The sequence below is a fragment of the Macaca fascicularis genome, chromosome 2, assembly GCF_037993035.2.
Source record: "Macaca fascicularis isolate 582-1 chromosome 2, T2T-MFA8v1.1".
NCBI classification, from domain to species: domain Eukaryota; kingdom Metazoa; phylum Chordata; class Mammalia; order Primates; family Cercopithecidae; genus Macaca; species Macaca fascicularis.
In genome coordinates, this window is record NC_088376.1 from 2,604,559 (window position 1) to 2,622,261 (window position 17,703).

Sequence of the window (17,703 nt, forward strand, 5' to 3'; positions counted from 1 at the left end):
AGAGATAAAAGAGTAGAAAAAAATACTTGAAGAAGTAATAGCCAAAACTTCTCAGATTTCATGAAAAACATGAATATAAACATCCAAGAAGCTCAATAAACAAGTAATGAAATCAGACTCACACTGAGGCACATTATACTAGAACTGTCAAAGGACTAGAACTGTCAAAGGACAAAAACAAAGGGAGACTTTTGAAAGCAACGAGAGAGGTGACTTGTCACATACAACAAATCCTCAATGAGAGTATCAGTGGACTTCACGTCAGACACTCTGGAGGTCATAAGGCAGTGGGTGGAAATAATGCTAAAATAAGAGGAAAAAGAAACCAAACCTGTCAACTAAAAATCCTGTATCCAGCAAGACAGTCCCTCAAAAGTAAGGGGGAAATTAAGATGTTCCCTGATGAACAAATGCTGAGGGAGTTTGTCATCACTAGAACTGCCCTGAAAGATGTGCTAAAGGTAGCAGTTCAGGTTGAAATGAAAGAAAACTAGACAGTAACTCAAAGTCACATGAACAAATAAAGATCTCAATAAAGGCAAATACATAGGTAATAATAAACACTAGTTAGCAGTGTTGTAACAATGGTTGTGTAAATTCACTTTTGGTTTTCCACATGATTGAAGAGACTATATTACATTTCCAAATTAAAAAAAAAAAAAACTTAGCCTAGCCAGGCATGGTGGCTCACACCTGTAATCCCAGCAATTTAGGTGGCCGAGGCGGGCAGAGATGGCTTGAGCCCAGGAGTTCAAGACCAGCCTGTGGAACATGGTGAAACCCCATCTCTACAAACAAAACAGAACAGAACAGCAGCAACAACAAAAATTAACCAGGTGTGGTGGGCACATGCCTGCAGTCATGGCTATTCAGGAGGCTGAGGCGAGAGAACTGATTGGGCCCAAGAGGTTGAGGCTGCAGTGAGCTGTGATGGCACCACCGCACTCCAGCCTGGGCTACAGAATGAGACCCTGCCTAGAAATAAATAAGCCTAATATTAATAAATAAAGTCAATATTAGTAAATAATGAAAATCCATTATTAGTTTAAAAGCTAACATTGTAACTTTGTAACTTCATATTTTGTCTCGTACATAATTTAAGACACTATTGCATTAAAAATTATTAGTTTCTGGTTTTGGGCATACACTATATGAAGATGTAATTTTGTGACATCAACAATCGAAAGGGGTTGGGACAGAGCAGTTAAAGGGGCAGAGGTTTTGTATATTATTGCAGTTAAGCTTGTATAAATTGAGATTAGAAGTGTCTAGGATGTCAAATGTAATCCCCTTGGTAACCACATAAAATATAACTAAAGAACAGACTCAAAGGAAATGAGAAAGTTAAATGTTTCACTACAAAAAATTAATCAAAGACCAAAGAAGACAGCAATGCAGGAAATGAGGAACAAAAAAGCTACAAGGCATATATATATAAAGAAAACAAACAGCAAAATGACAAAAGTAAGTCCTTCCTTACCAATAATTACTTTAAACGTAAATAAACTCTTCAATCAAAAGACAGAAATTGGCAGAATAAAATTTTTTAAAATGTTCCAACTACAAGCTGTATACAAGAGACTCACTGTAAATCCAGACACAAATATGCTGAAAGTGAAGTATAGAAAGCGATATTCCATGCAAATAGTAACCAAAGGAGAGCAGGAGTGGCTGTACTCATAAAAGACAAAATAGACTTTAAATCCAAAAAAAGGTTATGAGACAACAAAGGTATTATATATTAATAAAAGGTTCAATATAGGAATATGTAACAATTACAAAAATTAACGCACCTAATAGCAGGCCATCAAAATGTAAGTAGCAAAAATAAGACAGAATTGAAGAAAGAAACGGTTCTACAATAATAGCTGGAGACTTCAATACCACATTCTCCATAATGGGCAGAACAACCAGACATATGATAAGTAAGGAAATAGAGGAGATGAACAAACACAATATACCAAGGAGACACAGAACTCTAACAACAGAACACACATTCTTCTCAAGTGCACATGGGAATAGAAGGAAACTATGTCAACCTAAGAAAAACCATACACAAAACCTCCCAGTGAACATCATACTCAGTGCTGAAAGACTGAAAGCTTTTCCTCTAAGATAAGAAAGAAGGCAAGTATGTCTGCTTTCACCACTTGTACTCAACGTGACCACGAGCTGAATAGTTGAAGTTGTAGTCAAAGCAATTAGGAAAGAAAAAAGAAATAAAAGACATCCCAATTAGAAAGGAAGCAGCAAAATTACTTGTTCACAAATGATATGATCTTATACGTAAAACACCCTGAAGATTTTACACAAAAACTGTTAATAATTAAACCAATTAAGCAAAGTAGCAGGATACGAAGTCAATACACAAAAATCAGTTGTATTTCTTCTAACATTGAACAATCTAAAATGGAAATTAAGAAAACAATTCTGTTTATCACAGCATCAAAAAGTACAAATTTTCAGAACACTGAGCCTCCTAAATGCTAAAAAAAAAAAAAAAAAGAATTAACTTCATCAAGAAGGTAAAAAACTTGTAAAATGAAAACTATAAAACATTTATGAAAGAAATTAAGAAGACATAAATAAATGGGAAGGGATCTATGGTTACAGATTGGGAGACTTATTATTGTAAAAATGTCAATATTACCCAAAGCAATCAACAGACTTAATGCAATTCCTATCAAAATTCCAGTAGGGTTTTTAAAGAAATAGAATAACCCATCCTAAAAGTCACATAGAATTTCACAGTACCCTGAAAGTCAAAATGATAATGAAAAAGAAAAACAAAGGCGGCAGGCTAACACTTTCTGATTCCAAAACTTACTACAAAGTTACAGTAATAGAAACAGTCTGGTACTGGTGTGCAGACAGACATATAGAAGAGAATAAAGCAGAATCCAGAAATAAATGCCATATACAATAATCAACCTAAAACGGATCATGATCTAAATCTAAAACCTAAAACTATAAACTGTTAGAAGAAAATACAGGCTAAAAGTGAGACAATGGAACTGACAGTGATTTCTTGGATATGACACAAAGGTGCAGGCAAAAAAAGAAAAAATAGGTAAGTCATATCTCTGACAAGACGTGAGACCCAGAATGCACAAAGAACTCCTAAACTCCAACAATAATACCAAACACCCTAATTAAAAAATGGTCAAGGAACTCATACAGACATTTTCTCAAAGAAGACATACAAATGGACAATAAGCACATGAAAAGATGCGTCACTAATCATTATAGAAACGCAAATCAAAACTACGAGATGTCACCTCACACCCATTAGCCTGGCTACTATTAAGAAAACAAAATAAAAGGTGTTGGTGAGGATGTGGAGAAACTGGAATCCTTGTGCACTTCGGTGGAAATTTAAAATGCTACAACCGGCTGGGCACGGTGGCGCACACCTGTAATTCCAGCACTTTGGGAGGCTGAGGCGGGTGGATTACCTGAGGTTGGGAGTTCAAGACCAGCCTAACCAACATGGAGAAACCTTGTCTCTACTGAAAAAAAAAAAAAAAAGAAAAAAAAAATAGCAGGGCATGGTGGCGCATGCCTGTAATCCCAGCTACTCGGGAGGCTGAGGCAGGAGAATCACTTGAACCACGGAGGTGGAGGTTGTGGTGAGCCAAGATCACGCCATTGCACTCCAGCCTGGGCAACAAGAGCGAAACTCAGTTTCAAAAACAAAAAGGTCCAGAGGCAATATGATGCTCTGTTCTGGACATACCTCTAATGTAATTACTCTCACATTATGTGGGAGCTATTTGTTAAACTTGTCTCTTGCACAAACACCTAGTAGGCTCCTAGAGGACAGAGAATGTTCTATTCATCTTCAAAGCACATATTCAAATATCAAAAAAGACCATGCACAAAAAATTAGCTCTAAAGCATTTTCAACAATATTTTAATTACATGATAACTTTTCAGAACTGATAGAAATAAAGGTTCAAAACATCTAGTTTTAAAACAGAGTATTTACTCTAGGGTGCAAATAAGCCTCTGGATTTAATAGGCTGGAATCACAGAGATTATGTGTTTACACTCCCAGTAAGAACAACTAGTAACTGTTACCTACTCTGTACTCAGTTTCTATGTGGAGAAACTAGGTTCTCAGAAGTTGAGTAATTTCTACACCATCACACATGTAGAAACAGGTGAAGCTAGGAAGTGGTGGAGTCAGGTATGACTATACTATAAAGTTCATGCTCTTTCTGCAATATTAAGCAGCCATTGAATATTATCTTTCTGTGCCACTCTGTATGATAAGTGTAATTCTGATTTGTAGAGGGCTTTCATAAAGTACAAACAATATGATCAATATGCAAGTACTCTGAAAAGTGTAAAAGTGTTCTACAATGAAAGACTATATACTTTTTAAAAAGTTATTATCTATGTATCTTTCTAATTTGCCTGACTCTCAAACCCATTTTAAAGGAGTCAGGTTGCGCTGCCCCCATTTTAACAGATGAAGGAGGAGAAGACTCAGACAGGGTAACTTGTTTGAGTGACAAAGACGGACTAGACTCTAATCTTCTCTTCTTCTTTTATTTCTAATACATACTAATGCATCTAAATGTAAAGTAGTGGATCTTTCAAGAATACATAGTCACTTAATATGTTGAAATTGGGTTATATGTTAGCATGGATTTTAAATTTTACTTAGGGACAGACATTTTAGTCCATTATTTTAATTTTATAACGTACTTGACTAATTAGGAACACACTTATTCTGGAAAATGAGGTCCACTCATTGGCTTCTCACATAACACAACAAAAATGGTAAAACTCTCTTTCATGAACTTCTGTAGCATATTTAAAACCTAAAGTGAAGCTATGCAGAATAAATAGGTCTTTTTTGTGTGTATCCTCCTCAAATATCCTCATTTAAACAAACAAACAAAACAAAACAAAACTTGTTCCTTAGTTTCCTTTCTCAGAGAAATATGAGATAATACTAAAAATATGAACAGCCAAGATTATGTGGCAGTACTTGACACGCATTAAGTATCCTCTCAATCACTGTAAAACACCTCAAGTTAGTACTCCTGTCTATCTTCGGTGTTACAGGTGAGTAAATGGAAGTTCACTGTGGTTAAGTAAAGTGTGTAGTTACAGGGCCGGGCGCGGTGGCTCAAGCCTGTAATCCCAGCACTTTGGGAGGCCGAGACGGGCGGATCACGAGGTCAGGAGATCGAGACCATCCTGGCTAACACGGTGAAACCCCGTCTCTATTAAGAAATACAAAAAACTAGCTGGGCGAGGTGGCGGGCGCCTGTAGTCCCAGCTACTCGGGAGGCTGAGGCCGGAGAATGGCGTAAACCCGGGAGGCGGAGCTTGCAGCGAGCTGAGATCCGGCCACTGCACTCCAGCCTGGGTGACAGAGCGAGACTCCGTCTCAAAAAAAAAAAAAAAAGTGTATAGTTACATAGGTTAAGTGGTAGGACTGGAATTCCAACCCCAGGTCATTCTGACTTCAAAACCTGTATTTTTATAAGACTATGCAAGATCTCAACAATTTTCAAATGTAGTGTGATGTTAAGTTAGGGATGCCTGGAGTAAATAAATGAGAGAATTCTGAATAGGAAAAGACAGGCTCCCAAATGAATATAAAGAGACTGGTACAAATTCTCAAAGGATTCCAGAAAACTATTTTAATGCCAAAAAATTGACTGAAGTGAGAAGAGTAAAATAAACTTTCAATTCTACTTAAAAAAAAAAAAAAAAAAAAAACACTGTACTAATCAACTCTGTGTATTTGGAAAGATGTTACATTATTACGATGTTATAATAACCCTCAAACTGCTTGCTGAGAATTATATTTTATTTATAAATTCAATTTTTTCCTGCAATATAGAAAGAATATCCATTTGGATTCCTCTATTCATTGTTGGTTTTATGAGTTAATTTTTAATTATTTTCATAATCAAAAATTATATAGTACTAATATTATTACAATGATTACAATTCAGTCTTATTACAGTAAGGCTGAAGTCATTGTAACATTGTAATTTCCCCTAGAATCCTCGGGTGTGTGGATGTTCTTACTGACTTCACTTTTTAGGAGAGGGGAAGGGCAGTGAGATGTGAATAATCACAGTTGATATCTTTTTCCCCCCAATGGAGCTGATTTTGAAATTGTTTACACAGCAAACATAATATGTTTACCCAGATTTTATGCTACAGATCAATAATTGGCAAAAACAATCTATGGGTTCATTTATTTACACTTTAAATGAGATCGTGATCTTTCACACCAAAGATCTTTATTATTCTTCTTAGTAATATTACCATTATTTTGACTTTGCATAACTGTTGGAAGGGCAGTTAATGTCTCGAGTCATCCCTTGGAAGTAGTAAGTCTTTGAAAAACTAAAAATGATTAGATTCTCTCATATTTGGCTATTATTTTTTTTTTAACTGTTACATATAATTTTTTACAAGTAAAATTTTACAATAGATTTACAGAAAAGTTGTGAAGATAGCACAGAGCATTCCCAAATAATCCAGATATGTTGGCTATTATTTTTACCTAATAAATGTGAAGTGTCTTATCTAATCAAATAACATGAGAACGAGTATTTCCAAAGATAAATATATAATAGGAAACAATGTGCTAAATAAAATGATACATCTGGTACAAAATCAGGAGTACAATGATTTTTACTAACTTTAGAAGAATAAAGTTTTCTAAAGTAAAAATGTTTAAAAACTGTTTTAAGCAGATTCATAAGTACAAAGGCATGAAAACAAATCTAAGGTTCAATATTATGAAGTTCACAATGTGTTCCATTGCACACATAACCTAATAAAATGGCAAATCTTGACTCCATTTATATTAAATTTGAAATGTTTAAGTCCCTAAAACTACTAATTGAAGCCCAAAGTAAATTACCAAATTACAAAACACAGCTCAAACAGTTTTAAAAAAGAACACAAATGAAACATTAAAAGCAAATGAAATTTTTATAAAGAAAAAAGAAACTAATAAAAACCTGTGGTATGGTGGGTAGGATGACAGTATTCTCAGCAGGGACTGGCAGGACAGGGATCACAGGGACAGTGGGAGGAGAGGGAAGAACAGCTTCTGTTGGCTAAAAATCATCAATGACAAAAAATCAGGAAAAACACCAAAATAAAAGGGAAACACATAACAAAAAGCTGTGCCATAAAGATAAATTATAGTTTTCAGAAACAACTATGCAACAGGTAAAATATTAATACATTACACTAATATAAATAATGAGAAAATACCCTTTAGAAATTGTTTTAGAAACAGTTACACCCCCAATAATTTTAATGATTCTGTAATTAAAATGAGTGACTACTCTTTAGATGTTTAAATGATAATAATAAACATTATCACTTACAATATTCCTTCCTTCTCTGGGAAATAAGACAATTGCTTCATAGACAGACTACAAAACATTTTTTCTAGTACTCAAGAATACATTTGACTGCTTTCCTCTATGCATTCAGAAAACTAAAAGTAATTTTATTAGCCCAATCAGGCAGATAAGAGAGTTTACAAATCCATGATATTAACTTCTATTATCAAGAACCACCTGCCTCAACATGCCCGTAATTAATTCAACTAACATTGATTGTCTATTATATGCCAGACATATCCGGCAACAATGAAAAAACAATGTAGAGAGAACCCTGGTATAAATTAAACTAAGAAGTGTAATGTTTATCTGGCTTAAGTTATTTTTCAAAGGATGAAACTGGAACACAGGACAGTTGTTTTGTATAAGACCCGCTGGCTATATAAATAAAACACCTTATATATGTAAGGAAAACACTAAAGTCAAGTAGATGAGGACAGCTTGCCTTCATAGGCCTTAAAACAGGAAGAACAAATTGTCAGACTAAAAACAAGGTTTATCTTCATTCATAAATACAAAATAAAATGGCAAATTTTTTTTGCCTATCAAATTAGTAAAATTAAGATTTATTAAAAATGTATGGCGCCTCTTCAACAATGGTGCTGAGATATCCACATGCAAAAGACGAAGGTCTACAGACCCCCATCTCACATTATATATAAAAATTAACTCAAAATAGATTAACAACCTAAATATGAGATTTGAAAACATAAAACTCTTATGAGAGAACATAGGGTTAATCTTTGTGACCTTGGATTTGGTAATGGAGTCTTAGAAATACGGTGACCAAAAAAAAAAAAAAAAAAAAAAAAAAAACCCATTAGACTCTATCAGAATTAAAACCTTTTGTGCACCAAAGGGTATTACCAAGAAAGTGAAAAGACAGCCTACACAATGGGAGAAAATATTTGGAAATCATAATCTGATAAGGGTTTAATATCCAGAACATTTAAAGACTCTTACAACTCAACAACACAAAGAAAAACAACCCAATTAACGAAATGTGCAAAGAGCTTGAATAATTTCTGCAAAGATATACAAGTGGCCAATTAGCACATGAAAATGCTCAACATCATTAGTCAATAGGGTAATACAAATAAAAGCTATAATGAGAGATTACTTCACCACTACAAGGGAAGTTTCTAACTAAAACAAAACAAAAAAAATCAAAGTAACAAGTAGTGGCAAGGATGTGGAGAAACTGGAACTCTGGTAAAATGCTGGTGGGAAATGTAAAACGGTACATACAGCTTCTGTGGAAGACTTTGGCAGTTTCTTAAAAACCAACCATAAAATCAGCATATGATCTAGCAATTGGGTAGGTAAATGTGCACTGGGAAGGCACATCCCCAAAAGTGAGAGCAAGGACTCGGACACTTGTATGCCAATGTTCAGTGCGGCATCATACACAACAGTCTAAAGGTGGAAAGAAACCAAGTTGGAAAGAAACCAAGTGTCCATCAGGAGATGAACGGATAAACAAAATGTGATAATATACACATGATGGATATTATTCAGCCCTAGAAAGGAATCTTTTTTTTTTTTTTTTTTGAGACGGAGTCTCACTCTGTTGCCCAGGCTGGAGTGCAGTGGTGCAATCTCAGCTCACTGTAACATCCACCTCCCGGGTTCAAGCAATTCTCTGCCTCAGCCTCCCAAGTAGCTGGGATTACAGGCACCTGCCACCATGCCCTGCTATTTTTTTTGTATTTTTAGTAGACATGGCGTTTTACCATCTTAGCCAGGCTCGTCTTGAACTCCTGACCTTGTCATCCACCCACCTTGGCCTCCCAAAGTGCTGAGATTACAGGCATGAGCCACCACACCTGGCCCTAGGAATAAAATTCTTAATCATGCTAGAAGATGGATGAGCCTTTAAAATATTAAGTGAAATTAGCCAGACACAAAAGGATAAATATTGCATGATTCCACTTAAAAGGCTAGTAAGTTTTGTTATACATATTTTACCAATAAAAAAAATACGATAAAAATATTCCAAAAAAGCTTTTAAAAATGCATGAAAACTGGTCCTCTCACACTGCTATTGGATATACAAATTAATGCAAACTTTAGGAAAACTAATTTGTCAGTAAATATCTAGAGCTTTAAAAATGTTTAAACTTGGCTGGGTGCAGTGGCTCACGCCTGTAATCCCAGCACCTTGGGAGGCCGGGGTGGGCGGATCACGAGGTCAGGAGTTCAAGACCAGCTTGGCCAACATGGTAAAACTCCATCTCTACTAAAAAAAAGAAAAAAAAAAGTCTAAACTCTTTGACTTAGTAATTCTAGAACTCTATTCTAAGCAAAAATTTTAAAAGTCAAGGTTTTAAGGTATTCTCATAAGGTGTTTTAAGGTTTTAAGATATTCTTTTGAACATTTTCTATTTGGTCAATTGTGGAATATTTTAAATACCCAAAGGTGTCAGAATGGTTAAGTAAATAAGTAAAAAATGGAAACTATGTGAGATTGAGGCCAGGCATGGTGGCTCATACCTGTAATCTTAGAGCTTTGGGAGGATGTGGCAGGCAGATCACCTGAGGTCAGGAGTTCAAGACCAGCCTGGCCAACATGGCAAAACCCTACAAAAAAATTCTGAATTCCATATTATGAGCTCAAAATTAATAACAATAGTAACTGATATTCACTGCAATACTTACATGACCTTCCAAGAATGTTTGAAAACCCATAGGTTCTGACTTCTGATTTATGAATGTGTAAGAAAAGTGTGGTGATTTTGTAAGAACTGTGCTTGGATCCAGTGGATATACACAAGGAAAAACCAAACATATACTGATTCCTACCCTTAAACTATACATAAAATTGATTTTAGCTGGTTTGCTGACATAATTGAGAGCAGTAAACAATATAAGACTTCTAGAGGATGATACGGTAGAGTATCATCATGACCTTGGTGTAGATGACCTCTTGAAAGGAAAGTGCATGTTGCGGAAGCCCAAGCAGGGTGAGGAAAGCATCTGTGCGCAGGGGGTGGAAGGGAGGCAATAGCCTGGCAGAGGGTGTTGGAGCCTAAGCATGGCAAGGAGGGTGTCCACATGGACAGAGGAGTGGTGGCAGCCTGACATGTATGGTTGGAACCCGAGTGAGACAGACAGTATCTACGAGGCAGTAGATGTGGTCTGGCATAAGGTTTTGCGCTGTCAGTGGACTAAATGGGATCTTTTGGAGCCTGAGCAGAGGGAGAAGGGCATCCATCTAGGGCAGCAATAGTGACAGGAGATTGCTTATATACAGAGCATTCTGATCCAATAAATAAATACACGAAGGATATTGACAGCAAGGTTCCTCGTGTCAGAAAAGGGAGTTATAAATATGGAAAGACAGAAAATTAGCATGAGACCTATGGTGTTACACTAAAATTGGAGGTATTAGTGTAAGCAGTTTTCAATATATATAGATAAATACAAAAATAAATATAGACATAAATGTGTGTGTATATATGTGCATAACTCTGCTAACTATGAGGACCTGGGAGCAGTTAACAGCTCCACAGCACCAATACACCTGGCATTCAAATCTTGATTTCTAAATACTCATTCTGAAATTTAAAACAACACAACATGGCCGGGCGTGGGGGCTCACGCCTGTAATCCCAGCACTTTGGGAGGTAGAGGTGGGCAGATCACCTGAGGTCAGGAGTTTGAGACCAGCCTGACCAACATGATGAAACTCCGTCTCTACTAAAAATACCAAAAATTAGCTAGGCGTGGTGGCGGGTACCTGTAATCTCAGCTACTTGGGAGGCTGAGCCAAGAGAATCATTTTGAACCCAGGAGGTGGAGGTTGCAGTGAGCCAAGATCACGCCACTGCACTCCAGCCTGGCCAATAAGAGTGAAAGTCCTTCCCGGGGGGAAACAAAAACCACAAAACAAAACAAAAGCAAACCAAACCATGGGTCTTTGAAGAAATGGCTGATTCCAGTGCTAGAGCTCAGCAAGTACAATATGAGTGTAGACATCCTGCTGTACCAGAAAATAAGGGAAGTGCTCAAAGAGGATGACAAATGACAAAGAAGTTGGCTTGAAGGGCTGCCATTGGCCAGACTGGGAACTATCTGTGACTCAATTATAACAATGGCATAAAATCCACTGAATAAAACTGGAATCTGGGACCCCATACTGATATAAATAAATACACGAATAAACAAATGAAGATAAGAGCATTTCCTTATAACAAAATGCTAACTAAAAATGTAATGATGGAATTATAAAATCATTTGGCAGCCATCACAGTAATAGAGTAATTCATTCAAGAAATATTAATGAATGTTAAAACTTCCTGTTGCTAAGTGAAACGTCCATTTCAGTGGATGAATGGCATATACTCATACAAAAGTGTTTCATTTCAAAACATTAATTACAGTGGAGAAATATGCAGATAGTATCTTAATCAAGTGATCAAAGTTAACATCACCAGTAACGGGAAAAATCAAAATCATGTATTATGTGATAAAAAGTAATGAAAGTATAATACTTCCAGGATATTTCTACCAAAGAGGTATAACTTGAATCTAATCATTAAACATCAGACAAACCCAAATTGAGTGATACATTACAAAATAACTGGCTGCAGTCATCAAAAGTGTCAAAGTCATGAAAGTCTAACGTTACTTTTTAATTCAACTTTATTCTCTTTTTGAAACGACGTTACTCAGGTAGAACTGATATAAAAAAACTGCACATATTTAATGTATACAATTTGATTGAGTTGCACATACGCATACACCCATGAAGCCATCGCCATAATCAAAGTAACAAACATATCTACCACCTCTAAAAGCTTCCTTGTGCCTCTGTTTTCTGTTTTGTTTTGGTTCTTTTAAGAACACTAAAGTTTATTTTTTAAATGTTTGAAAATGTCACAGATGTAATATGTTAAATTTATTTTCTTATAATAGTCTCCAGCCCTAACAACAGGATAACTGATTAATAATCTACTTTGATAGTCAAAATAAGATAAAAGTACATGCTTATGTCATATTTCAAGGCAAAGCACAACAATTTTCTCCACTGGGTAGCTGCTCTCCAAAAGCCTTTATGATAAACCATGAATCCATTAATATTACATTTTAATCCCACTTGTAACCCTTTGTCTCTGAGCCTCTTCTAGAATCATCTTCTTTAGATGAGGACGTGAACACCATTAAAAAAAATTTCCAGTTTACAGCATCTTAACCCATCCCACTCTCTACAGGGCATTGACCAAGTTCCTTGAAACAGAACACAGGCCCCTGCCTCTTCCTTAAGGCCAACACTGCTGAGAAAGTCAACGAGGCATCAACACACACAATTCCCTAACCACAACTGATAACCAATTCTGGTAACAATTACAGAACAACAAAGTAATTCATTTAGTTCACTAGAAACAAAAATACAACTCTAAACAAATAATCCAAAGAAAGCTGACTGATGAGGAACAGCAAAGGTATTGAGGAAGGAGAGAGACCCTCTCACATTGTTTTATATTGTTTTATACTCAGTACCTGTTTTAAGAAAAAACAAGGAAGTGAAACCAAAGACAGGCAGCCCGGTGCCAGGCCCAAAACTGGGCCTGGGCCTGCCTGGCCTAAACCTAGTAGTTAAAAATCAACTCATAACTTAGAAACAAATGTTATTCATAGATTCCAGACACTGTATAGAAGAACACTGTGAAACTCCCTGCCCTGTTCTGTTTCTCTCTGACTATCAGTGCATGAAACCCTGTCACGTATCCCCTAGATTGCTCAATCACGACCCTTTCATGTGAAATCTTTAGTGTTGTGCACCCTTAAAGGGGCAGAAATTGTGCACTTGGGGAGCTCGGATTTTAAGGCAGTAGCTTGCCAACGCTCCCAGCTGAATAAAGCCCTTCCTTCTACAACTTCGTGTCTGAGAGGTTTTGTCTGCGGCTCGTCCTGCTACATTTCTTTTTTCCCTGACAGGGAAGCAAGGTAACTGATGGACAGCCAAGGCAGCCCCTTAGGTGGCTTGGGCCTGCCCTGTGGAGCATCCCTGCGGGGGACTCCAGCCAGCCTGAGTGGGGCGTTCCAAAGAACGCTCCTGGGCAGGCAATTGCCCCAGTGGAACGCCTCGCCAGAGCAGTGCGTAGCAGACCCCCGCGGAGGAATAACACAGTGGCTGAACACCGGGAAGGAACTGGCACTTGGAGTTCGGACATCTAAAACTTGGTAAGACTAGTCTTTGGAACTTGCCCACTCCATTTGAGTGAAAGCATGGCCTGATCACCCACGGCATGCCTTTATCGGTACTTTGGTTTGGCTTTGGTTTTGACTCGGTTTAAATCGCCTGATAGGACTGGTCTTGGGAACCTGCCCACCCCATTTGAGTGGAAGTGTGGCCTGATCACCCATGGCGTGCCTTTATCGGCACTTTGGTTTTGGTTTTGACTTGGTTTAAATCGCCTGATGGGACTGGTCTTGGGAACCTGCCTACTCCATTTGAGTGGAAGTGTGGCCTGATCACCCACGGGGTGCCTGTACCAGCACTTTGGTTTTTGTTTTTGACTTGACTTGGATTACTTGATACTATGGTTTTGGTTTTGACCTGGCTTGGATTTCTGGATACTCTGATTTTGGTTTGGTGTAAAAAGCAGAAGTGTGTGTGTGCCCTTTTTACCTGTTTTTTGTTTTGTGGTGTGCGTGTGGTGTGAGCGTGGTGTTTTGTCTCAAAGAAGCATGGGTCCGGCACAAATAAGCCCGCCCCACTAGGAACTATGTTAAAAAGTTTCAAGAAAAGAAAAAAGGGGGGAGGCAGAATTTATATTTAAATAGTTTGTAATAAGTCAGAAAGCTAAGACATGTCGAAAAATTGTCTGCAAAAGTCATAAAAGAAAAAAGTTATAAAACATTTTATGCAAAAAATGTTGTATAATTTAAAAGTAATAAGGCCCCCTTAGTACTATTGAAAAAACAGTTTATGTGCAAGGTGTATAAGAAACTTAAAATATACCTTTGGTAAAAAGATTATAAGGAGGCATTAAGAATGTGGATTTCTACCTACATTAAAAGGTTAAAAAATTATTGTTTTAAAAGTTTAAGCAAGTTTTAAAATGTTAATTGTAAAGAAAATTCTGTGTGTAAACATATTAGCTAAAGTTAAACAGGTATCATTCAGTTTTTCTGTGAACTGGACATTAAAGTAAAAATGCAACAGGTTTTTCTTAAAGCATCAACCTGCTCTTTAACAAAAATTATAAAAGGTTAAAAAGAGTCTATAAAATCTTACCTTATGGTCAAACATGAAAAATTGGACAGATATATCTACAAGGTTTTATTAAAATTAAGTTTAACATTAATAACACACTAATATAAAGGTAAAACTTAGCTTATAAAAATCATACAAGCAGCATTATTAAATATAAAATGGTGTTTAGCTTTCTTTGGTGTAAAAACTAATAAAGACAGGTGCTAAAGGAAACATTCATTTTACTAGAGGATCATAGAAGTTAAAGACTTAAACTTTGGCAATTAAGACAGCATACCAAGATGCAAATGCCTGGTTAAAATGGATCAAATATTCCATCTGCACGTTAAACAAAAGCAATTGTTATACTTGTGCATATGGCAGGTCAGAGGCCCTGATAAGGTGGTCCTCCAGTTGACCAGGCGTGGGCTGCATGGTAGCTCTTTTCCAGGATTCTACAGCCTGGAGTAATAAGTCATGCCAGGCTCTCTCTGCTACATCCCAAAGTCCCAGCGGGTCAGCCCCCGAGGGCCATCCAGCTTCCGTCTCCTAACACTAAGTTCACTTCCTGTCTCTCACGGCAAGGAGGAGACTTAGTATTCCTTGGAGACCTGAAGGAATGCGGTGAGCTTAAGAATTTTCAAGAGCTTATCAATCAGTCAGCCCTTGTTCATCCCCGAGCAGATGTGTGGTGGTATTGTGGTGGACCTTTACTGGGCACTCTGCCAAATAACTAGAGTGACACTTGTGCTTTAGTCCATTTGGCTATCCCTTTCACCCTGGCACTTCATCAACCAGAGGGAGAAGAAAAAAAAAATAAGACACTGTAAAGTGAGAGAAGCCCCTTACAGGTCTTTCAACTCTCACATCTATTTAGATGCAACTGGAGCCCCGCAAGGAATACCAAATCAATTTAAAGCTTAAAATCAAAGAGTTACAGGATTTAAGTCAATACTTTGGTAGATGACAGTCAATAAAAATGTAGATTAAACTACATCTATTACAACCAACAGCAACGAGCTTTTCATGAGTTAAAAAGAAAAACTCAAGGCGGCCCCAGCCCTGAGGCAACATGACCTGACAAAACTCTTTACACTCTATGTGCCAGAAAGAGAAAAAAAGGCAGTTGGAGTTTTAACCCAGACTGTAGGGCCCTGGCCAAGGCCGGTGGCCTATCTCTCAAAACAACTAGATGGGGTTTCCAAAGGCTGGCCCCCATGTCCAAGGGCCCTGGCAGCAACGGCCCTGTTAGCACAAGAAGCAGATACGCTAACTCTTAGGCAAAATCTAAACCTAAAGTCCTCCCTTGCTGTGGTGATTTTAATAAATACCAAAGGACACCATTAGCTAACGAATGCTAGACTAACTAGACACCAAAGCTTGCTCTGTGAAAATCCTCGCATAACCACTGAAGTTTGCAACACCCTAAACCCCGCGCCACCTTGCTCCTGGTCTCAGAGAGCCCAGTTAAACTAACTGTGTAAAAGCACTGGACTCAGTTTATTCCAGTGGGCACAACCTCCGAGACCGTCCTTAAACATCAGTAGACTGGGGGCTGTACATGGACGGCAGCAGCCTCGCCAACCCCTGCAAAGTGCCTCTGAAGAAGACAACAGGCCCTGCCTCAGTCACACCCGGAAGCTGACACACTCACGGCCGAACCATGAGGAAACTCATCGCGGGACTCATTTTCCTTACAATTTGGACTTGTACAGTAAGGACTTCGACTGACCTTCCTCAGACTGAGGGCTGTTCCCAGTATATACATCCAGTCACTGAGGTAGGACAAAAGATTGCTACGGTCCTATTATTTTATGGTTATTATAAGTGTACCAGGACTCTTAAAAAAAAAACCTGTTTGTATAATGCTATTCTATCCAAGGTATGTAGCCCAGGAAATAACCAATCTGATGCGTGTTATGACCCATTTTAAGCCTTCCATGATCACAATTTTTAAAGTAAAATTAACGACTGGTCCTTTTCTAGGCGACACAAGAAAAGTAATAGCTAAGACAGAAGAAAGAGGGGTCTCCAAGCATATAACCCTAAAATTTAATGCTTGTGCCACTATCAATAGCAATCGGCATAAAATAAGATGCAGTTCTTTAAATTAAAAAAGATAAAAAAGGTCACATGGCAGGAAATAAGTGTATCTGCCATGAATTAAGCTCATGTGCAAATGTGTGTAATTACTGGTCTTGTGTCATCTAGACTACTTAAAAAATGGATGGGAAAAAATCCTATTTAGCTCCAAAAAGGAGAAGGCAGCACCTCCTGTACGAGTGGAAGCTGCAACCCCTTGAAATTAATAATTACAAATCCCTTGAACCCAAGGCAGAAAAAAAGGAGAACACGTATCTCTGGGCATCAATAAGAAAAGACTAGGTCCTACAGTTACTATCTTAGTAAAAGAGGAGGTTCGTAAACTCTCTCTGCAACCAGTATTTCAGACTTTCTATAATGAACTAAATGTGCCAATATCAGAAACTCCAGGAAAACCCAGAAATTTGTTTTTGCAATTAGCCGAGCATGTAGCCCAGTCTCTAAATGTCACTTCATGTTATGTTTGTAAAAAAAACTGTAATAAGAGATCAATGGCCATAAGAAGGCTGAGAATTAGTGCCTACAGACCTAGTTCCTGATCCAGGAAAAAAAAAAAAATCACCCTGATCATCTCTAAGTTCTAAAAGTCTCAATTATTGGACAATATCGCATAGCTAGAAAAAGGAAAAAATTCACTCATTCTGTAAGATGACTTAGTTGTCCGGGGCAAAAACTATATAATGGTACTGCAAACAAAACAAAACACAACAAAACAAAACAAAAAAACAACAAAAACAGTTAGATGGTGGAGTTCCAATTACACAGACAGAGATCCATTCAGTAAATTTCCAAGGTCGCAGACTGTGTGGGTCCACCCACAATTCCACTGGGACTGGACTGCCCCCACCGGGTTATACTAAATATGTAGACATAGAGCCTACACTAAGCTGCCTGACCAGTGGACAGGTAGTTGTGTTGTTGGCACTATTAAACCATCTTTCTTCCTACCGCCCATAAAAAAAGGTGAACTCCTGGGCTTCCCTGTCAATGTTTCCCGTGGAAAAC

At 37.5% G+C, this 17,703-nt stretch overlaps 1 protein-coding gene across 48 annotated transcripts in view; it reads right to left on the reverse strand.

Annotated features, from left to right (window-relative positions):
- Positions 1 to 17,703, reverse strand: part of DLG1 (discs large MAGUK scaffold protein 1) — a 280,046-nt gene that overhangs the window by 125,083 nt on the left and 137,260 nt on the right. For 24 of the 48 annotated variants that reach the window (XR_012430535.1, XR_012430537.1, XR_012430536.1 and 21 more), the window contains one exon: positions 7,002 to 7,100. The exons of the other annotated variants lie outside the window; for them this stretch is intronic. Coding sequence is in view for 21 of the 24 variants with exons in the window: in XM_065539664.2 (XP_065395736.1) it covers positions 7,002 to 7,100 (99 nt within the window). In the remaining 3 variants the exon portion in view is untranslated. The remainder of the gene's footprint in view (positions 1 to 7,001; positions 7,101 to 17,703) is intronic. 48 annotated transcript variants of the gene reach the window in all.